Genomic DNA, 23,612 nt, shown 5'->3' with positions numbered 1-23,612 from the left:
GATAAAGAATAGGAAACTGTCAACGGAGGGGATGGGGTATGGAGTTCCGGTGGTGGGAATTGTGTGGAGTTGTACCCCTCTTATCCTATGGTTTTGTCAATGTTTCCTTTTTATAAAAAAAAAAAAGGCAACAAAAGGTAATAAATAAATGTTTTTTTTAAAAAAGAATGGAGACAGAACTCTAGTGGTGGAAAAGGTGTGGAATTATACCCCAGTTGTCTTATAATTTCGCAAATCAATATTAAATCACTAATAAAAATTAATATATATTTACATATATATATATATATATATATATATATTCAAGATGAGAGAAAGAGACGAAAGGAGTGGGGATAAGTTCAGACTTTGAATCGTTGCATTAAGTCTTGGCTTCACCGAGCATTTAAAATGGTCTCTGGTGGAGTACTACACCAAAGTGAAGGACTCTGGTGGAGAGGGTGCAGGTCCTGGAGCAGGAGGGCAGAGGGCCCCGTGGGGGTTGCATGTTGCGTGGCAAACTGGGACCTGTTATGCCTGTACAAACTACTGTATTAACTCTCCACGGTGCACCAGGAACCCCCCCAAGAAAGAAATTCTAAAAAAACATGAAGACAATAAGACAATAAAACAGAACCAAAACAAAGGTGTCCAGTCCGCCGCGGAGGGCCACACGGCCCGAGATCGGCTGGTCACTGTGAGCGTGGCCGCCGGCAGAGGGCGCGAGTCCCGCGTGTCGGAAGCCGGGCGGGAGAAGACTCCCCGCGCTCCACCTCGTCAGGCCACTTCGCCGCACCGCCCAGCTTCGCGGGAAGGGCCGGGCTGCTTGTTGCTCGGAGCGACCCGAGGACTGGGGACGTCTGGCCAGAACGCCAAGGCCCCGGAGACACTCCCTCGGCTGAACGGCGGCAGACGACTCGGGTGCCGCCCAGCAGCGCCCGCCGCCGGGAGTGGGCGGGGCCGCTGCGTCCTTCCTGAGCTGCGCGCGCAGCCCGGCGCGGGTGGCCCCGCCCCCATCCCCTGTCGCCGTGTGAGGGCACCGACGGGGCGCGGGGCAGCTGCAGCTGCACGTCGTCAGACGTCTGCCGCCTCGCGACGCGGCATCATGGGCGCGCGCTCCGCGGCCCTCGGCCTCCTCCTGCTTGTCTGCGGCCCGGCGCAGGTGAGGGGCGCCGGCACTCAGGAAGGCCGTGGGGGACGCCGGGGGGCGGCGAGTCAGGAGGGTGATGCGCAGAGCTCCTCCGGGGACCCGTCGTGCGGGGGCGCGGGCAAGTGGGCGTCATAATGGCGCCCCCCCCTCCGGTCTGCTCTCCCTGCGGTCCAGGCGACGGTGGCCACCGGGGGCTTCTGGTCGGACCTGGGTGTCAGGGGCTCCTGGCTCGGGGTCCAGCTGTGGGGCTGGTGAGCAGGAGCCTGGGCGGTGGGCGCGGTGTTTGGCCGAGCAAAGCTGCGGGATGGTCCGCCGGCTTCCCGGGACTGCGTGGCCCACCCGGCTCTTCCCTCAGGGCGGGGGCCGGGGGCAGCTGGGGAGGGCCGGTCCCACCTGGGAGCAGTGGCTTCGCGGCCCTGACACCCCTGCAAAGTGAGCCGCCAACGGGGGGTGGGGGGGACCAGAGTTGTTTTTGTTTTCATGGTGTTTTGTTTTGTTTTTTTTCGATTTCTTTCTTGGATTAGTGGTTCACAGTCGGTAGTAAAATGCAACAGTTTGTATGCGCCTTTCCCAGTTTTCCACAGGACGATGCAACCCCCACTCGGTGTTGCGCTGACGTCCTGCTCCAGGATCTGCAGCCTCTCCCCACCCACCCCAGAGGCTTTTACTCTGGTGCAATTCACCAAACTTTTTTTTTTTTTTCTGAAGGTGTTTTATAGGGCTACTGGGATTATCAAATTGATAAAGAAGCCTCTTCACTCTGTGGCAGGGATCTATGCGGAGTAGATGAGCGAGCAGTCCTACTCATGTGTCAACATCTGCGTTATGAACTGACCCCTGCTTCCCCCACCCCTGCATAAAATGATCTAAAAAGAAACCTTGAGCCATTGAAATACTGGTTTGTTGGAAAAGTCATGATGCATCTTTGCATAGAAAAATACAGCTCGATTTTTCCGACAGTCCAGCAGCTCACTTGACTTGCGCACTGCTTTGCCATGCTCGGGACCCAGGTTCGAGCCCAGTCCACCACACTGAAGAAAACTTCAGTGCTGTGGTCTTGTTCATTCTCTGCCCGTGTGTGTGTGTGTGTGTGTGTGTGTGTGTGTGTGTGTGTGTGTGTGTGTGTGTGTGTGTGTGTGTGTTTTAAATTATGTTTTAAAAAAAAAAAACCTCTTCACTCAAGCAATAATAGTTGTGTCCTTAAAGGAAATACAGCTGTTGGTTTTTCCTAGAGTTTGAAGTCAGGAACAGGTAGGACGGCTTCACGTTGTTAAGTAGCTTTAATTTATCTCTGAAATTCTTTCACCTCAAAGTAGACAAATTTAATAACCAGTGAGTTCCCTGCCCCTCCTAGAACTTTTGGGTTGGACAGGTCTGGGTTTGATTATGAGTTCCGTGCAAAACAATCTGTAAGCCTTGGATTCTGTAGACCTTAACTGGAAACAGTCCTGTTATTTAAAATTTTAATTTAGGGCTGGGAGAAAGCTCACCCAGTTGAGCACACACTTTAGATGTACAGGTTTCAGCTCCCATTCTCTTCATGCTAGCACCTCATGAGGAAGCTTCATGAATGGTGGTGCTGTGCTGTCTCTTTCCTCCTCTCTTCTTTCCTATCTCTCACCTCTACCTAAAAAGAAAACAAGAAGAAAGATCCACTGAGAGTGATGGAGTCCCAGTGATAACATTCGTAGAAAGAAAAAAAGAAAAAAAAAAATCAAGAAGCCCAGGGGGTGGAGCAGCTGGTTAAGTGCACACATTACAGTGCACAGGGATGCAGGTGTCTCTCTGTCTCCCCCCCCTCAATTTCTCTCTGTCTCTAATAATAAATTTTTTTTAAATTTTAATTATCTTTATTTATTTATTTATTTATTTGGATAGAGACAGCCAGAAATCGAGAAGGAAGGGGGTGATAGGGAGGAAGACAGAGAGACACCTGCAGCACTGTTTCACTACTTGTGAAGCTTTCCCCCTGCAGGTGGGGGCCGGGGGCTCAAACCCAGGTCTTTGTGCACTGTAACATGTGCGCTCAACCAGGTGCGCCACCACCCGGCCCCAAAAATATTTTTAAAAAGTAAAAAAAGAAAGAAAATAATTAGAAGTCAATTAATTCTTGTATTTCCATAAGCTTTTCAGTACAACTGAACATACTTGGGAGCAGAAGGGCCCTGCGTTTAGAATCCTTGCCTAACCAATGTAGGTACTTAAGCAGTTTCAGCACTAATAAAGTTCTGTCATCAGTTACAGTGCTGTCTTTGGTAAGGTTTCAAATACAACTGAGGCATGTGTTTGTTTTCTAACTTTTCCAAATGCTGAAATAATAGTAGGCTGTATAGGTGTTGTCTGGATGCTGTGGTACCCTGAATATGAAGCCTGCACTTACCACTGAGCTACATACATCCCCAGCCCTCAAACCACGTTGGTGTTTACACCCGGTGATCCTCTACATAAGGTGTATGGCTTGAGGGACTGTAAATATTTCTCCGGACATAGAACATAGTGACGCCTCGGTAGGAACTACGCCATTAAAATTACTTTTCCTGTAGAGAACCAGAATGAGTTAATCTCCCTGCCAGAAAGACTGAAGAGAAACTATCTGAAATTGGAGTGAATGTGGGTCATCTTTCTCAGTCTTTCCCACTCTGTGATTGATGCTTTGATCATCTAGATATGACTAAGTGAATAATCCTGGGCAAATGAGGCTTTTTATTTTTGTGAGTGGGCATAAAGAAAACCACTCTGCTGAATAGGGCTTTGTTGTCCTTCAGTGCTTGTTCTGTTACACAGAACAAAGCCAGCTCTAGCAGTGTCTTTCTCCTCTGCAGCCTTTCCCCAGCTCCCATTCTCTTTAAAATGATGCTTCCAGGGTATTTCAGAAGCTGAGAGTAGGACATATCTAATCTGATCTTGGGCACCTCTTTCTGCCCTTTCACCCATAATTCTCTGAAATTATGCTCAAACTATTGCTATCTAAACCTGTGCACTCTTCCACTGCCCATTCAAATGCCACATCAACTGTGATATTTATTATCGTGTTCGCTCAAGGGGAATGCCATCCTTCTGACATTTTCAATCTTTATTTAATCTGCTGTGATAGCATTTGATGCTTGGCAGAAGATTTTAAATCAAAAGACCCAAGTGTGGGTTTTAACTCCCAAGTGTGGGAGCAGCCCCCATCTCCTCCTTGTAAGACTGATCAACAACTCCACTGGCTTTTGTGAGTATTCTGGAAATACATAGAAATAGAATTTGAATCAAACAGATTGAAGGATTCTTAAACGAAAGGACTTTACTATTTCCAATATGATCACACTCTACTGGATTTCCAAATCGGGCTGCCAGAGGGGCCTGGGGAGATGGGGAAGGGATGCAGAGTCGAGTTCACCGGTAGTTTCTAGGTGACAGCAGTGATGACTGCTGGCCTGGCAGAGTGTTTGTTGCTTTGTCTATGCCATTTGTGACCAACATGTGCATCTTTGATTTGGCAAGAGCACTTAGAAAATAAAACAACTCAGATGAATATATACTGCTGGATTTGCAAGAGGAGCATCTGTTACTGTCACTTAGGTCATAGAGAAACTGCTGTACTTACTAATTCCATAACTGTAAAGGGATCATCATAGGCAGTGTAGAATATTGTCAAAAGAATTAACCAACATGGGAAATGATCTGTGAATGTGAAGTGTTTGTGCAAAATGCCATCTGTAGTGGGATGGTCGAGTGGGGGCCTGGATTGGACAGTCACTGGGATTGAGGTAGTGAGTCATTACTTGACACCGCCAAAAGATTACCTAAGAAGATGTGGAAAGCGAGGGGCAGTTTGATGGTGTGGCATATGAGAGGCCCCAAGTTTGTCCGAGGCATCATGTGAGAGCATCAGGGGCCAAAGAAGTCGGAACTCCCTGGATGATAGAGCAGTTCTTTGCCCTGGTTCTCTTTCTCTCAGATGAATAATTATCGGACTGCAGAAGTTTGGAGTATGAGTTGATGTAAAAACATTCAATTATATACTCAGAAAGGATGGACTTGGAAAAGTTTTGTAATACTGTTCTAGGTTTCAAGACACTAAATAAAGAGTTGTAGGGGACTAGGTGGTAGTGCACCTGGGTGGTAGTGAAGTACACAAAGACCCACACAAGGATCTGGGTTTGAGCCCCTGGCTCCCCACCTACAGAGGGGATGCTTCACAAGCTGTGAAGCAGGTCTTCATTTGTCTCTCCCTTTCTGTCTCCCCTCCCCTCTCATTTCTCTTTGTTTTATCCAGTAAAATGGAAAAAATGGCCTCCAGGAGCTGTAGATTCATAGTGCTGAACCCCAGTGATAATCCTAGAGGCAAAAAAAAAAAAAAAGGAAAGTTCTATAATTTTTGCATAGTGTTACATTACTGCAACACATCTGATAATTGTTTTAACCTTACAGAACCCCCTTAAGACAGATGTGTTGGCAGCCCAGGAGGTAGCGTAGTGGGCAGGGTATTGAACTCTTAAGCATGAGATCCTGAGTTCAATCTCCGGCATCTCATGTCCCTTCTCCCTCTCCCTCTCCCTCCCCCTCCCCCTCTCCCTTCCCCTCTCCCTTCTCTCCCCCTCCCTCTCTTGTTAACTAATAAATCTTAAAAATAATAGTAATAATGATAGATGTAATGCCATTGTGTGGATGTGAATATTAAGCCCAAGTTCACATGGCTAGTAAATGACAGACTGAGGACTTTTGTGTGGGCTTGACTTCTTCTAACTTTTGTATGCAAATTTATTTCTCTGTGTTAATTTATTCAAATTCAAAACATGCTATTAGATAATTGATATTTATCAAGCTAAGTTGAGTGGGTGTTAGGCAGATAGCCCACCTGCTCAGTGAGGCATCTCACTCAAGGTATGTCCCTGCCTCCATTGTGACTTCTCTGAAAAATTAGTAGTGAACCAAGGATCAGCTTAACCTGGTTTGAGCCATGGCTCACTTGTTATACTGTGAGGATATTGCATGGGGAAAGCACTGCAGGAGGCATACCTACAGACAGACAAACATCCCTGTTTGCTTCCATGGTTTTATTTTGGTCTTATGGCCATGGGTTAATTTCAAATTTATACATTCTGGCACCCAGAAATATCTAGTACTGACTAGTAGCATGACCCTGGGTCTGTCACTTAATGAAACTGCAAGCTAGTAAGCAAGATTGTATGTAAAGTGACGAATAGCTGAGTCCATCTGATTAAACAGCCATCTGCAGGCAAGGCTGATGCTTACACATTAGACTGATATGTGGATGTGTTTACACCAAAGATTGAGTGTGAGACAGAGTTCCAGAGATTTCCACCAGTGGAAGTCAGATACACCCAGTCTCCACCTCAACTTCCTGCTGGGTTTGTTTGGCTTGCCTACCTGTCTTCAGGAAACATCTGTGGACAGAATTCTGCGTGCCCTTTCCTCCACCTCATCGTGTATCGTCCGGATTGGTCAGCATATATGAAGGAACCTGATCCTGTTCTCCATTTGTAGTGGGATGGTTGAGTGGGGGCCTGGATTGGACAGTCACTGGGATTGAGGAAGTGAGCTATCACTTGACACTGCCGAAGGATTACCTAGGAAGATGTGGAAAATGAGGGGCAGTTTAATGGTGTGGCAAATGAGAGGCCCCGAGTTCATCCTAGGTATCATGTGAGAGCAGCGGGGGGGCCAAAGGAGTCAAAACTCCCTGGATGATAGAACAGTTCTTTGCCCTGGTTCTCTTTCTCTCAGATGAGTAATGATCAGACTGCTCACTCAGTAGGGTGCATGCCTTGCTATGTGTGCAGCTCAGTTTTGAATGCTATCACAACATGAGGTGCTATGGCACTGCAGCAGGCTTCCATTTCTTTGGTGTGTGTGTGTATGTGTGTGTGTGTGTGTGTGTAAATGAAGAAGTAGTCTTGCATCAATGATTTGTGCATGCATATGTACATGCATAAAGCCCTTGCTCTGTAAATACATGCATACACTGGGAGGCAGCAGAGGGTAAAGTGCAGCATAAGACCCTGAGTTCAGTCTAACAAAGCATGAGAGAAAAGTAAATGGTAGTCATTTTTCTACAAGAGAGCAGTCTGTAGAAAGAGTGACAATTGGTGGTCCAGGAGGTGGCACAGTGGATAGGGCATTGGATTTTCAACCATGAGGTCCCGAGTTCGATCCCCAGAAGCACATGTGCTAGAGTGATATCTGGTTCTTTCTCTCTTCCTATCTTTCTCATGAATAAATAAATAAATAATAAAAAATTAATTCCCCAATAAAGAAATTTTTAAAAAGTGACAATTGTGTAGAACTACAGTGGGGGGGGGTACGGTGGTAGCGTAGCAGGTTAAACGCACATGGCACAAGGTGCAAGGATCCCAGTTCAAGCCCCCAGCTCCCCACCTGTGGGGGGGGTCTTTTCACAAGCGGTGAAGCAGGTCTGCAGGTGTCTTTCTCTCCCCCTCTGCCTCCCCATCTCTCTTAATTTTTCTCTGTCCTATCCAACAACATCAGTGGCAACAATAACGACAATAAGGGCAACAAAATGGGGAAAAAATGGCATCCTGGTACAGTGGATTTGTAGTGTAAGCACCGAGCCCCAGCAATAACCCTAGAGGCCAAAAAAAAGGAAAGAAAAAAAATTACAGTGGGTGGGACAGCCTGTTTCAAGTGCCTTGTCAAAATCTGAGGTTCTATTGCCTGTAAACTGAGCTGGTGTTCTAAAGGTGTCATAGTAGGTGTGTGTGTGGGTGGGGCAGGGGGAAGATAAGCAAAGGGGAACAAGATGGAGAATGCTTAACTTGGTGTTTAAACTCTTGATTTTCATTATTGGTTTTATCACATAGAAGCCATGCAATTTCCATGTCTTCTCTGAGCCTTATTTCCACACATAGGAGATGCTGTGATACTATTCTTTCGAGTGTTGAGAAATAGAGGAGGTTGTGCAGAAAAACACACTTAACTTTGTGTTGGACACAGGTTGGGGTTCAGTGAGCATTTGAATTTGCATTAGGTAATACTTGAGAATTTTCTCAAGGCAGCCTGGAGTGTCAGTTTGTTGCTGATCATTAGAGCATCTTCACAGGATAAGTTGTGTTGCCATAAAGTTCCCTGTTAGGGTCTGAATGAGTAATTGCTATACTTGCTGACCCATTTACTCCAAAGGGGGATTTAAAAAAAAATTACAGAAATGAGCTTTCCTACTGACTCATAAAACGAGTAACTAAATGCTGGAGTATATTGCAAAATAGCCTAATAACCTGACCTTTAAAGTACACTCTAGCCTCGGTAAAGCAAAACAACCACCTCTTATTTCTGAACTTACAGAAAATCTACTTGAACTTCTTCAATTCACCTTGGTTTTGGGTGTCTGCTGAACCTAGAACACTGTATGGGCACTGTAGGGAGCAAAGGAAATGTAACACCTAGGCTGTGCCCTGACTTAGGACCTGATGGTTTAATGAGGGAGTCAAGAAAAAGGTTAGAGTGCCCTTGCTACCTCTCACCTGATATAGGACTTGCCATGTAAGGAATACCGTGGGTGGAACTGGGAGAGCTCATGGATGGTGGGAGGGTACTGTGCTGTATGTGCATCTCTCCCTCTTTCTCTTTCTCTCTCCCTCCCTCTCTCATTATGTACCTGAAATAGGAATGAGGGACCAGGTGTTGGCACACTAAATAAACACAAATTACTATGATCAAGGACATATGTTCAAGTCCCTGGTGTCTACCTGCAGGGGAGAAACTTTTATGAGCTGTGAAGCAGTGCTGCAAGTGTCTCTCTCTCATTCTCCCCCATTCCTCTGAATTCTCTCTGTTCTCTTAAGTAAAGGGGGAAAATGAATAAAAAAGAAAGGAGCCAGAGTTAAATCTACTGGTAGCAGCAAGTCTTGGGAGAGGCTTGTGTGAAGGAAGGATGATTCAGGATGAGTAGGTTTCTCCAGTGACAACAGTGGTTATGTTACTTTTTCTGGAACTGGAGTTTGACCTTGGGACACAGAGAAGTACAGATAAGGGCAATAAGTTTTCCAGAATCATTGAATTTCATTCTTCTAACATCAGTCAACGTTCCAGATATTGCTAGGAACACTGAAATATTTCTAGGATTCTGTGACAACTGAATTTTTTTATCCTTATTTGTTTATTGGACAGAACCAGCCAGAAATCAAGAGGGGAGAGGAGATAGGGAGAAAGACACCTGCAGCCCTGCTTCTCCACTTTTGAAGTTTTCCCCCTGCAAGTGGGGATGGGGAGTTTGAACCTGGGTCCTTGCACAGAACCAGGTGCACCACCACCAACCCCTGGATCCTATGACAACTAATACAAACACCTACCCCTGATGAACCACTGAAGAGGAGTCCAGTATCCAGAGGAGGGGCACTGCCTGCTTTGCCATAGGTAGTGACCCCACTAGAAGCAACCAGTGCTCATTAGCCAAAACCAAGCCAGTGTGAAAGTAGTAATAGCTTGATAATAATAAGCAGTAATAGCTAGATAAGTACCTTTCACTTCATCCAGACAGGAGAAACCAGGCCTGCTTGTGGGCTACTTTACAAAGTCTGAGTTGGCCAACCGATGTGCTTACGCAAGCTGCAGGTACAAAGTCACCTTCCTTTGGGAAATAAATAAAACAGTCATGTGTTTTTTTTGTTTTCTTTTGTTTCTTTGTTTGCTTGCCTCCATGGTTATCGCTGGGGCTCTGTGCTTGCACTATGAATCCACTGCTTCTGGAGGCCATTTTTCCCCATTTTGTTGCTCTTGTTGCCACTGATGTTGTTGTTGGATAGGACAGAAAGAAATTGAGACAGATGAGGAGAGAGAGAGAGAAAGACAGACACCTGCAGACCTGCTTCAGCGCTTGTGAAGTAACCCCCCTGCAGGTGAGGAGCCGGGGGCTTGAACCAGGATTCTTATGTGGGTCCTTTCAGTTTGCACCATGTGCGCTTAACCCACTGTGCTGCCACCTGACCCCAAAACAGTTATGTTCAGTGGCAGTAACTATGCTTATTTTTGTGCAAATACCATTGCCTTCTGCTCTTCTTTTGATGAGATGCATTTTTGTCTCTGACCTTGGTAGATTTTTATCTCAATAATGGGCACAATACTCCCTCCCTTCAGTGAATACTACTGATAGGCTGTTAGTACCCAGTGTTATGTCATAGTGCCAGCAACCCAGGTTGACTCAATTTCAGGGAGCATCAAACACAGTGAGAAGATAGAAGAAATTAGCCACACTGGTGAGTCAAGACAGCAACATGAAAATCCAAAAAATAAACAAGCCTGCTATAAACCAAGGCTACCTCAAAAACAGAACATATTTCTTAAACATGAGGGCAAGGTGGGTAGTAGCACACCTGGGAAAACACACATCACCATGTTCAAGGACTTGGGTTCAAATCCCCAGCCCCACCTACGGGGGAAGCTTCGCAGGTGGTGAAGCAGGTCTATAGGTGTCTCTGTCTCCCTTTTATCTCCCTCTCCTTTCTCATTTCCTCTCTATCTTTATTAAAACATGAAGGGGGAAGGGTGACTGCCATGAGCAGTGGATTTGTTGTACAGTCACTGAGCCCCAGCAGTAACCCTGCTGGAAATTAATAAATAGCAAATAAATAAATAAATAAATAGGGCCAGGGAGATACCGTGGCATGCAGGCTGCTCCAGGTCACCTACCCCAGCCATTGGGTGACGGAGGTCAGAATGGCCCCCTGGGAATCCCGGGGTAACTGTGTGTCGTGGGCTATGTTTATGGAGAGAAGAGAATCACAGCTCCAGGAGCAGCCTCAGAAAAGTGGGTGACTTGTTTATTGAGAGAGAAAGCAGGCAAATTATACCCATTGCACAGGGAAGACGGTTAAGGTAATCATTAACCCAAACACAAAGCAGCACAATGCATAGTCACATTTTGATCTACAAACTATTTGATCACAAGTAGAAAGTTACCATACAAGTTTTGATTACAAGCTTCACATTGCATATTTCCCCAGGGGTAAATTACAGGCACCTTAGGGCGAGGGGAGGAGGAAGGGGGCTTGAGTAACAAGAGTTTGCAGTGGTTTTTCAAGTTTGTCCAAACACAATGTACAGTAATTCATGACCTTTGTTTTAAGGGGAGAGGAAGGTCATCTGCAGGAAGGTAGCCCCCATTCCTGAGAAGCTATCTGTCATTAGTTCAGGAGGTTAGGAGAACCTGCCCTTGTCTGACTGGAAGGGAGAGTTGGACCTCATGGAAACTACAGCCTGGACTCTCCGGGACAGTGGGCCCTATCCTCTAACAATGGTAGTTATGCAAAACATATTCATGCCTGAGGTACGAAAGGTCCCATGCTCAACCCCCAGCAGCACCATAAGCCAGAACTGAGCAGTACTCTGGTGAAGTGATTATAGTGATAATGAGGAGAGGGAGAGAAAGATTCAGCAGTACTGCACTAACCTGCCGTTAGGTGAGGAAGTTCAGCTTTTCTTTTTCACATGTGAGAAGAGGAGACAGCATGATCTGGGGCCCTCTGCCAGTTCATCTGGCAAGTGTGTGTTCAGGTACCTTGCACAGGATGAGGGCCAGCAGGAGGGTATAACACTAGTGTGGGGACATTGATAACTAGAATATTCTAGCGTGAGTCATGGTTTGCCACTTTTGGACACGTTAATTTGGCTTTCTGTGTCTAAAAAAAGATAGTAATACTGTGGTCCAGGAGGTGGTGCCGTGAATAAAGCCTGGACTCTCAAGCATGAGGTCCTGAGTTCAATCCCTGGCAGCACATGTACCAGAGTGATGTCTAGTTCTTTCTCTCTCCTCTATCTTTCTCATGAATAAATAAATAAAATCTTTATTTTAAAAAACCCAATATTAGTACTGATTTGTCTCATTGTATTGTGCTACACAGTTTGCTAAAAGTGCTTCTGTGCCTACCCCTTGTTCCTGTGCTGATCATCCCTCCCTGTGACCTCGGACCTTTTCCCTATTGGTCTGTTGAGAGTTGTGTGAGGTTTGGGGAGGGATCACTGCATTTAAATTACATGTCAGCATCAGCAGTGCTTGCCACCACATCCTTAATCAATTTTGCTTGTCAGATTTAAGTAGCTAGTTAGGTACATTATGTTGGAAAGCCCGCGTTGGTCTACTTTCCCTAACATTGCTGCGCTTTGGCTTGGTATTGTTCTTCCTCTCAGGTCTCAGGGAATAAAGTCTCAAAGAGCCTCCTGCATGCACTCCCTGCTGAGTCACCTGGCCCAGTTTTCATGCTGTTTTCTACTATTTTTATGAAGGGCGGGGAAGGAGGGAGACTAAAGCACTACTCCACCATCCATGCAGTTCTCCCTCTCTGTCCTTGGTCCTGTTATGTGGTGCTAGAGTTTGAAGCCAGGTCCTAATGCACGGAAAGCATGTATTTTACCTGCTGAGCAGTTTCCTGGGTTTATGGGAATAGTGGGATTTTTAAATTTTTCTTTATTGGGGGACTAATATATTAGAATCACCAGTAAAATACAATAGTTTGTACATGCTGTACATGCATAACATTTCCCAGTTTTCCACTTGACAGTACAATCCCCAGTAGGTTCTCTGCCATCCTATTCCAGGACCTGAACCCCCCAACCCCAGTCTTTTACTTTGCTGCAATACAGCAATAATGTGATTATTTTTATATAAAATGATGGTGGAGTCTTTGCAGCTGACTGCCACAGGTGCACAAATGGAAGTCACTGAATAAGTGTCACTTCCCCATTTGCATTTCTCCCTCGTGACCTAGACATATGACTTCTTTTTTTAAAAAAAATATTTATTTATTTATTCCCTTTTGTTGCCCTTGTTTTATTATTATAGTTATTATTGATGTTGGATAGGACAGAGAGAAATGGAGAGGGGGGAGAGACCTGCTTCATCACTTGTGAAGCGATTCCCCTGCAGGTGGGGAGCTGAGGGCTGGAACCAGGATCCTTATGCCAGTCCTTGCACTTTGCGCCACCTGCACGTAACCTGCTGTGCTACTGCCCAACTCCTGACATAAGCTTCTAATGGCTCAGGAGTAAGTCGTAATTTCTGCTTTAGACGGGATTCAGAGAAAGTCAGCTGACCCATTATGCTCCTGTATTCATACCTTCGTCTCCTGCTTATTTCTATCATGATTTCAGAGCTGCAGGGACCATTATGTGAATTGCTGGGAGCCAGTACAGACTGACTCCTCTGTAAATAGTGTCCCTGGAAAGAATCCACACTCTTCCTCGTATTCACGTCATAAAACAGCTTTCCCAATGCGTGCCAAAGGGCCACAGTTGCTATTGTAGATGTTCTGTTTCTGTGCGGACAGATGATGACAGGTTGTGAGCCTGTGCCCTAGCCAACTGGGTGGCACTTAGTGGCTATGCTGACATGGTGATTCACACTGCCCCCCACCCCCACCCTTTCTGAAATATCTGCAGCCTTGTGACTGTCACATGGGGATGAGTGGCTCTTGAAAAGTCTTGAACAGGCTTACGTTTTGTTCTCAAAAGGTTGCTGATGGGATTTTCCTTCAAGTTGACACGTCCTTTTTTCTTGTTTAGTATGGTGGTCATCCTTGCTCCTTCATACTAAGGGCCAATTCATATTTGTAGTTTTCTTTTTGTTAATTGATGATTTACTGATATTAAACTATGGATATGTGAACATGTTCTTTTTTTGAATTTCTTTATTGGGGGATTAATGTTTTAAAGTTGACAGTAAATATAATAGTTTGTACATGCATAACATTTCCCAGTTTTCCAAATAACCATACAACCCCCACTAGGTCCTCCCTCCTCTCCCATCGTGTTCCAGGACCTGAACCCTCCCCCTCACCTCAGAATCTTTCACTATGGTGCAATACTTGACCAACTCCAGTTCAAGTTCTGCTTAGTATTTTCTCTTCTGAACTTGTTTTTCAACTTCTGCCTGTGAGTGAGATCATCCCTGTTCATTCTTCATGAACATGTTTTTTTATTCTCTAGAGCTTATATAGCTTTATGATGTACAGAAATAATGACTGTCACAAAAATAGTGACAACGGAAACTCACATACTATATTGATTTCTTTCAATCATAGTTATTTTTTAAATATTATTTAAACTTTAGTTTGATAGAACAGAAATTGGGGGGGGAGAAAGGGAGAGAGACAAAGAGACACCTGCAGCACTGCTTCACGCTTATGAAAATTTTCCCTTGTAGGTGGGGCCAGAGGCTTGAACCTGGGTCCTTGCACATGGTGAGATGTACACTTATCCAGGTGTGCCACCACCCAGCCCCATCTGATATTCTTTAAAAATTTTTTTTTTTATTTATAAAAAGGAAACACTGACAAAAAGAGGGTAAGAGGGGTACAACTCCACACAGTTCCCATCACCAGAGCTCCATATCCCATCCTCTCCCTTGATAGCTTCCCTATTCTTTAACCCTCTGGAGGAAGGACCCAGGGTCATTATGGGGTGCAGAAGGTGGAAGGTCTGGCTTATGTCATTGCTTCCCTGCTGAACATGGGCATTGGCAGGTGGATCCATACTCCCAGCCTGTCTCTTTCCCTAGTGGGGCAGGGCTCTGGAGAAGCAGGGCTCCTTGACACATTGCTGGGGTTGTCTGTATAGGGAAGTCTGGTTGGCATCATGGTATCATCTGGAACCTGATAGCTGAAAAAAAGAGTTAACATATAAAGCCAAACAAATTTTTGACTGATCATGAACCTAAAGGCTGGAATAGTTCAGATGAAGAGTTGGGGGGAGGTCTCCATTTTATAGATAGCTAGTAGGCATATTTTAGTTATATTCCAAAGGGCCCATGACTATACTAGTTTTTCCCGTATGATATTCTTTTTAAAAAAATTAAAAAATATATTTATCCCCTTTTGTTGCCCTTGTTTTATTGTTGTAGTTATTGTTGTTGTTATTGGTGTCATCGTTGTTGGATAGGACAGAGAGAAATGGAGAGAGATGGGAAGACGGGGAGAGAAAGACACCTGCAGGTCTGCTTCACTACCTGTGAAGCAACTCCCCTGCAGGTAGGGAGCCAGCGGCTTGAACTAGAATCCTAGAATCCTTGGCCAGTCCTTGCACTTTGCACCACGTGCACCCAACTCCCCCATCTGATTTTTTTTTTTTTTAATATTTACTTATTTCCTTTTTGTTGCCCTTGTTTTTACTGTTGTTATACTTATTGTTGTTGATGTCGTCGTTGTTAGATAGGACAGAGTGAAGTAGAGAGAGGAGGGGAAGACTGGGGAGAGAAAGATAGACACCTGCAGACCTGCTTCACCACTTGTGAAGCGACTCCCCTTCAGGTAGGAAGCCTGGGGCTTGAACCGGGATCCTTACGCTGGTCCTTGCGCTTTGTGCCACATGCTTAATCCACTGCGCTACCGCCCAACTTCCCATCTGATTTTCTTAATGAATACCTAGGCATTTATCTTTTGGAATCTACTAATATTCATGAGAAATTGAACTTATACCCCCTGTAATAATAAATGAATAATTCACCTTTTCAAAGTTTACGTTTTAACTTTCATTCTGATCTCCTCTCTCACAATTCACATTTAAATACTTAATAAAGCCTTAACACTCAGTACCTTGATCAAAAGAACAATGGACAACATGGGGGTAAGACATGGGCTAAGACACCTGGTTTTGACCTCCTAGTCTTCTAGTTACTTTCAATGTCTTCCCACCATGATTCTTAGATGGAACTCAGGCTTCCTACTATAAAATAAACTAGCCAGAATACGAAGCTGTAAGAATTTCTCTCATCTGCTTCACTGATAAGCCCCTTTGGGGACCCAAGTAATACTTTCCAAATGTTAACCTAACTACTGTTTCTAACTGCTTCATTTTGTAGCTGACCTTGAAGGATAGGTACCCTGATGATATTGAAATAGGTACTTTGTGCTGTTAAAATTGGTTTTACCCTTGTGACTTGGGCAGCTGACTTTTGTGTTGGCCTATAGGTGTTCACACAGTCCTGTATTTGGTATGGAGAGTGTGGGATCGCATCTGGAGATAAGCGGTACAATTGCAAATATTCTGGGCCACCAAAGCCATTGCCAAAGGACGGATATGACCTAGTGCAGGTAAGTTGATTATTAGTGCACTAAGAGCACAAAAGACTCAGCCTAGCATCTGTAGCTATACATTAAGCATTAATTACTATGTGGTGGAGTGAACGTAGAACTAAGACCTAGGCTTTATCTTAAACTGTCAGTAGCACACCAGGCAGAGATGATGATAAAGCTCTAGAGTCAGAAGGGTTGACTTTATGTCTTTCTCATAGTTTCCCAGTAGCAGCTCACCATTCAGGGCCTGACCGTAGTTTCTAAAGGGTGTCCTTTGTGGCTTTTTTTCAGGATTTATTAGGGGTTAGTTCCTTTTGGTTCCTGGGTCTCAAGGACTTGAATGGACTGGGCTGCTAAGTGGTTATCTCATTTTCCCATGTTCATTCTAATCATCCCTTCATTTTCCTGCAAGAGCCTGTAAGTTTCAATCACACCTGATGCTACAGCTTGGATACTAGGGAAGCATAATAGCTATTAGAAAAGAACTAGAAAAAGCAGTGTGAAGAAACTGGCTTTGGAGGCTTGGGAAATCTGAAGTCAAGTTGACATGGTAGCAGGCCTTCTGGGCTTGCTTGTTCCTTTCATCAGAATTCTTAAAGGCACTGGACTCTCCCTAGAGTGACTAGTGGAATTAGTAAATGAAATTCTAGTTGAATTCAAACAAACAGCAACAAAAAACAACCTGAGAAGTAAAATAGTTAAGGGAGAGTGAATTACCAAATAAAGAAGGAATATCCAAGTACTCTAAAGGAAAAGGGGTTTCTACTGGCTCTACTTCTTAATTCCTCATTTATAGTTTTTGTTTTGTTTTTCTAGAGATTTATTATTTATATTGGATAGAGACAGAGAGAAATTAGAGAGGAGATACAGAGACACCTACAAGGGCTGGATGGTGGCACACCTGGTTAAGTGCATGTGCTACCATGCACAAGGACCCAGGTTCAAGCCCCCGGTCCCCACCTGCAGGGAGAGCACTTAATGAGTGGTGAAGCAGGATTGTAGGTATCTCTCTGTCCCTTTCTATTCTCTCTCTCTCTTTTGTTTCTATCGAAGAAAAAATTTAAAGAAGAGAAAAAGAGAGACTGAGACATACCAGCAGCCCTTTTTCACCGCTTGTGAAGCTTTTTGCCTGCATATAGGGACCAGGGGCTTGAACCCGGTCCTTGCGCACTGTAGTGTGCGTGCTCAACTAGGTGTGCTACCACCTGCCCCCGTCCCCCCGTTTATAGTTTTTTAAAGATTCTCTGAGTACTTTCCAAATCTACATATTACTTTTCTGTACCTAAAAGGATTTACATGAATTAATTCCTTTCATTTCATTGAGGAATGAGTATCTTTATTTAACTGTGTTACCCTGACATCGACACTTTCTCACTCTAAAGGAACTGTGTCCAGGATTCTTCTTCGACAATGTCAGTCTTTGTTGTGATGTCCAGCAGCTTCAGACACTGAAAAACAGTCTTCAGCTGCCTCTACAGTTTCTGTCCAGGTAGGTTGGTAGTTAAACAGAATATATATTTATCTATTAAACACTAACACTCTGATTTCCTTTTTTAAAGTCAGTGTGTTTCACAATTTCCTTAGCCAAAGGACTTAAAGAATGGGGAAGGGGGCGGGGCCTAGCAAGGAGTTGGGGACCAGTGCCCTATGGCAGAGGGAAAGATGAGCTGGTGGAGGGGTGATGGTGTGCTGAGACCTGTTGGGGGGGGGAGATAAGAAATTGTACACCGGTAACAGCGGCTGTTTGTGTTTTTGCCACAAAGGTTATTGCTGGGGCTTGGCGCCACAGGATGAATCCACCATACCCTGTGGCTATTTTATCCTTTATTTTACTTTATTTTATTATTGGATCGAGACAGAGAAATTGAGTGGGGAGGTGGAACTAGAGAGGAAAAGAGACAGAGACACCTGTGGCCCTGCTTCACTACTTGTGAAACTTTCCCCCTGCAGGTGGGGACCGGGGACTTGAACCTGGATCCTTGCACACTGTAATGTATGAGCTAAACCGGGTGCACCACTTCCCCCCACCCCTTTATTTTATTTTTGATAAAGCAGAAATTGAGGGGGGAAGGAGATAGGGAGAGAAAGAGAGAGATATCTGCAGACCTGCTTCACCGCTCATGAAGCCTCCCCCCTGCAGGAGGGTTGTGGGAGCTTAAACTTCAGTCCTTGTGCGTGGTGACAAGTGTGCTTACCCGGGTGTGCCCCCACCCAGCCCCTAACAACAGTCTCATAAATCGACATTTTCCCAGTGAAGTGTAAGTAGAAGAAAGCTTTTGTCTCAAGAAAGCAATCTTGTGATTTTCTAGGAATATAGAATACTATATCTGTTAGAAAAGCATCAATATTAGACACAGTTTTCTTCCTAGTCACTTTAGAGTTGACACTTGCTTTTCCTTTGAGGTGTGTTCACCATACATGCTGAGCTATCTTTCCAGTCTCTTTGGTTCACTCTAGACTCAAGAGAATATCCCTATAACTTTGGAAAAATTAAAAAGAAGAACAGCAATGGTGTTCTCTGGTCACATGCATTTCACAAACACACAGGTTTTCCTGAGAACCACAGCTGTCTACTGTCCTTTCAGATTGAGTTGAAGCTTCTAATGTTGACTAGCTATATGGTACAGGAACTCTCCTCTCTGGCTCCCTGTTATCTGCAAAAGTATTGCTTCATCAGACTTGCAAGGAACATTCTCTACCATTGTTGATCCAAATTGTGGGGGCCCCTCAGTTGCCACTGTTATGATACTCCTAAGTCTTTTTAGTTTTACGACTTGTTTTCAGGTGATAATGCATAGACTTCAGAGAAGCATATTTTTTGAAATTCCATACAGACAATGGGGCCTGGTGGTGTCACATCTGGATGAATTACATTACAATACATAAGGATGCCTGTTCAAGACCCCAGCCTCCACTTGCAGGGGGAAGCTTCATAAGTGGTGAAGCAATGATATAGGTCACTCTCCCCATCTCTACCTTGCCCCCCTCAATTTCTCTCTGTCTTTTCAAAGGAGTAAATTGATATTTAAAAAGCTATATCTGGACAAAATTAACATAAGTTATAGCAAATTTTAAAGAAATATATTTTTAATCTTTATTAAAAATAAAGATGCCAGGAACTAAACTCAGAACCTCATGCTTGTAAGTCTGACACTTTATCCACTGTACCACCTCTCAGACTGCAAGATGTCCTTTTTAAAAACGTATTTACTCATTTATTTTGCCAACGGGGTTATTACACTGCAAATCCACTGCTCCTAGAGGCCATTTTTTCTTGTTTTTATTTTATTGACTAGGATAAAGAGAAATTAAGAGGGTGGAGTAGATAGTGAGAGAGAAAGATAGACACTTGCTGCACACCTGTTTCATCATTCATGAAGTGTCCCCCTGCACGTGGGAAGCTAGGGCTCGAACCTGGGTCCTTGCACATGGTAATATATATACTCAACTGGATGTGCCACCCTCAGACACAAGATGTCTTTATTAAGAGGCAGCTTCAAGTTTAGAATTGCTGGATTTTAAATATCTTCACCTTAATTCATTTTTTACTTTATGATAAATCTTTAATAGTCTTTGACTAAATTGTCTTTTTGTTTACTGTATTACCTATGAGAGTATACAAAATAAAATCAACTTTTTCTTTAGATGTCCATCCTGCTTTTATAATCTCATGAACTTGTTTTGTGAGCTGACATGTAGCCACCGACAAAGTCAGTTTCTGAATATTACAGCAACTGAAGATTATGTTGATCCTGTTACTAACCAAACAAAAACAAATGTAAAAGAATTACAGTACTATATTGGAGAGACTTTTGCCAATGGTAAGTAAATTTTGGAAACTTTAATAATCTTACTAATGCAGTTATAGTAAATGATATAAACTGCAGATTTCAAAAATTGATCCTTTTCAATTCTAGATATTTGTTAGCTCTCTTTCATTGATAAATAAACCTTTGAAAAATATATTAAAACAAAATGCAGCCTGAGAGGCAGCATATCTGAAAAGTACAGGAATTGCAGCCCCAGAGGTGGGCATATAGCTGCATAGCAGGGCTCTGGCCTCTCGGGCACCAGGAACCCCAGCCTTATACCCTAGTTTAATCCCTAGTGCAGTATATACCAGATTGATGCCAGGTCTTTTCTCTCTGTAACATAGATAAATAAGTCTTTTAAAATGTCAAAAAATTATCTACTTTATGTTATTTTTTATTTTCACCAAGATTACCACTGAGGCTCAGTTGCCAGCACTACAAATTCTGCTCCTGGCAGCCATTTTTTCCTTTTCCTTTTTTTCCTTCTTTCCTTCCTTCCACCCTTCCTTCCTTCCTATTTTGTTTTGATAGGACAGAGAAATTGAGAGGGATGGGGAAGGTAGAAAGGGAGAAAGACACCTGCAGACCTGCTTCACTGCTCATGAAACATCCCTCCTACAGTTGGGGAGCAGGGGCTTGAACCTGGGTCCTTATACATAGTAATGTGTGCACTTAATTGGGTGCATCACTGCCCCTCAAAAAATGTGTATACTGATGTGGAGTGGTGGAATTGCTGATGCACCGTACCACTGGTAGCCATATCTTGATGAGAACTGATGACCAGACTTGGTTTGCTAGTCTTTTGAAAAACTGTCTTGCAGTCCATGCTAGAGTTGAAGATAAATGTACTCTTATCTTTTAAATTGCATTTATAAATGCCCTCAAGCAATGTCTAGTCCATGCAATTGGGGGGAAAAATCATGTAAAAAGTTCGCTGTAGGAAATGATTGTAGATTGTCCAGATTTGGACAGAACATGCATATTTAAACATGCATATTTCAGGGTTCAGTACATGTTTCTGCAGATAATTCACATTCAAAATGATGAGACATTCTCTCTTCTAACTATATGATATGCCTTACTCATTTACATTACAAATCTAAAACCATGTGATAAAGCATGTCTGGAGAGGTTTAATTTTTATAAACAAATAGCTATAAAATAAAAAGCTGCTGTTGCATGCATCCTTATTGCAATCAGTATATCATTCCTGTGGCATTTTCTGTCACATTATATTGTGAATAAAATTTTTCTATAGAAATTAAATGATTTAAAATATATAAAATATGAAACATTTAATTTAATGCTTTCCAGCTTGCTTTGTGGCTGGCTGGTTTTGTTATCTAATGCACTAAATTGGGCAACTTAATTTACTTTTTTAGCAGTCTGTGTAGATAACTAAAAGCCCAGTTAGTATTTTATAGTTTCAGGCTACTTATGCCATGCTTGGGATGTTGTGTGAAAGAGAGAAGACAGACACTTGGCTTATTTCTTCGCCTTCATCTTTACTTCTAAGTAAACCTATGGATGATCTGATGGGGGGTAAAAGTACATAATTTGTATAATGCATACCAAGGACATATTTGTGGCTAAAGTGAGTTGATAATGTTGTGAAAAGGATAGTAGTCATCAACTTCTTTCTTTATGATCCATGATAAACATCTTGTATATTGTTAATTCTGTAAACAGATGCATGTTCAAAGGATCTATAATGGGTCTTGTAATCTTAATCTAATATATTTTAGATATTTTAATTTTTTCCCTCTTGGGAAATACATTTAATATAGTGTATAATATACTTCATGACATTTTCATATAAGGTTATATAACTTTTCATACATAAAATTGTTGTAGAAAATTCTTTAAACCAAGCATTTTAACCTAGGAATTCAATTTAATCTGTTCCTTGAATCTATTTTTATGTGGCCCCTTTAAAATATCCAAAAATTCATTGTTAATATAGCAATAAAATACTTTGGGTGCTGACAGTTTCTTTGACATGTGTAAATATTAATTACAAACTTGTATTCATCTTTTCTGTGATTGTACTAAAATCAGAAATGACTTATGCACCATTTCTTAACTTTTCTTTTTTTCTTTTGCTGTTGGTACCAGCTTTGCTGTAAATGACTGCTGCTTTGGTTAAACATTTTGTTAGTGAACATATGAGAACACTAAATTACGGATAAAAGTTTCAGAACAGGTAGCATAGGCAAATTTGTTAGGGTTTATTCAAATTTTGCTCATTATTAAACCACACCATTTTTTTTTTCTGGAAAAAATGGTTTGTTTTTCATTGTTAGATTATTTTTTGTGTAGTAAAGATGAAATTCTTTGATCCTTGTTTTAATTGTCATACTATAATTTTAAGGTCTTTTATGTATTATAGTTGATAGATAATTTTTGAGATTCAAGGCTCTTAAAAAAGTCTGATTTGCTCCTTTTATCCTCCTCAAATCAATGACATCTTCCCCCCCCAAAAAAAAAGTTCACTGTAGCATTGTTTTTTTGTTTCTTTTGTTTTGTTTTGTTTTGTTTTTTGCCTAGAGGGTTATCACTGGGTCTCAGTGCCTGTACCACAAATCCACTGCTCCTGGAGGGCATTTTTTTTTCTCTTTTTGTTGCTCTTGTGGTTTATTGTTGTTGTGTTATTAGTATTACTATTATTGTTGTTGGATAGGACAGAGAAATTGAGAGAGGAGGGGAAGACAGCGAAGGGGAGAGAAAGACACCTGCAGACCTGCTTCACTAATTGTGAAACAACCCCCCCCCCGCCCCCCTACAGGTGGGGGGCTGGGGGCTTGAACCGGGATCCTTAAGCCTGTCCTTGTACTTTGTGTCATGTGCGCTTAACCCACTGCACTACTGCCTGGCCCCCCACTTTAGCATTCTTGTAATGGTAAAATAAAAATTAAAAAGGAGACGTCAGAAGGATGAAAAGTTAACCATAGACCAGGAAAAATATTTGTAAAAGATATGTTATGGAAAACTACTATTTGAAAATATAAAGAGTTCTTAAAACTGCTAAGAGGGCTAGAGAAATAGCAAAAAGGTAGGGCATGTATCTTGCCTTGCATGTGACCCAGGTTCAAGCCCTGGCAGCATATAGGAGTACTGTGGACACTGAGAAATTCTGGTGCTGAAATATCGCTTATCTCTATCTGGAAGGGGGAAAAAAAAAGTAAAATCCAGAATGATAAGTCACATGTGCAGTAAGAGATTGAACAATGAATAATGGACAGAAGACCTAAGCAAATGTGTTAGCAAAGAGGAAATGTTGGTGTCAAATAATGAGATACCAGTATATTCTCATTTAAATGACAGAACTCAAAGTGCACACCCAGCAGTGCTGGCAAGTTTATTAGCCACAGGGAATCTCATCCATTGCTAATGAGATTGCAAAGCGGCATAACCACTGTAGAATTCCAATGTGATACTCTCTCAGGAAACTACCAGATGATTTAACCGCCATACTGTGTTCTTTGATATTTACTTGAAAAAATAAATGACATCCCCACAGATAACCTTGTATTCGTGATTGCCAATATTTTGAATCAGCCAATCATCCTTCAGTGGGTGAAAAGATAAATTGGTACATTCAGAAAATGAAATATTACTAACATTAAAAATGAAGTATCAAAAAAA

The 23,612-nt window shown here is 42.9% G+C and overlaps 1 protein-coding gene across 2 annotated transcripts in view; it reads left to right on the top strand.

The window, feature by feature from the left end:
- Positions 1–973: 973 nt before the first annotated feature.
- Positions 974–23,612, top strand: part of NPC1 (NPC intracellular cholesterol transporter 1) — a 69,980-nt gene continuing 47,341 nt past the window's right edge. The window contains exons 1-4 of one of the 2 annotated variants that reach the window (XM_060173594.1): positions 974–1,141; positions 16,051–16,173; positions 17,538–17,644; positions 19,801–19,976. In XM_060173594.1, coding sequence (XP_060029577.1) covers positions 1,085–1,141; positions 16,051–16,173; positions 17,538–17,644; positions 19,801–19,976 — 463 coding nt within the window. In that variant the 5' untranslated portion in view covers positions 974–1,084. The remainder of the gene's footprint in view (positions 1,142–16,050; positions 16,174–17,537; positions 17,645–19,800; positions 19,977–23,612) is intronic. The other variant, XM_016190469.2, reaches the window with a different exon arrangement.

This window comes from Erinaceus europaeus, chromosome 15 (genome assembly GCF_950295315.1).
Source record: "Erinaceus europaeus chromosome 15, mEriEur2.1, whole genome shotgun sequence".
NCBI classification, from domain to species: domain Eukaryota; kingdom Metazoa; phylum Chordata; class Mammalia; order Eulipotyphla; family Erinaceidae; genus Erinaceus; species Erinaceus europaeus.
This window is presented reverse-complemented; position numbering and strand designations above follow the sequence as displayed.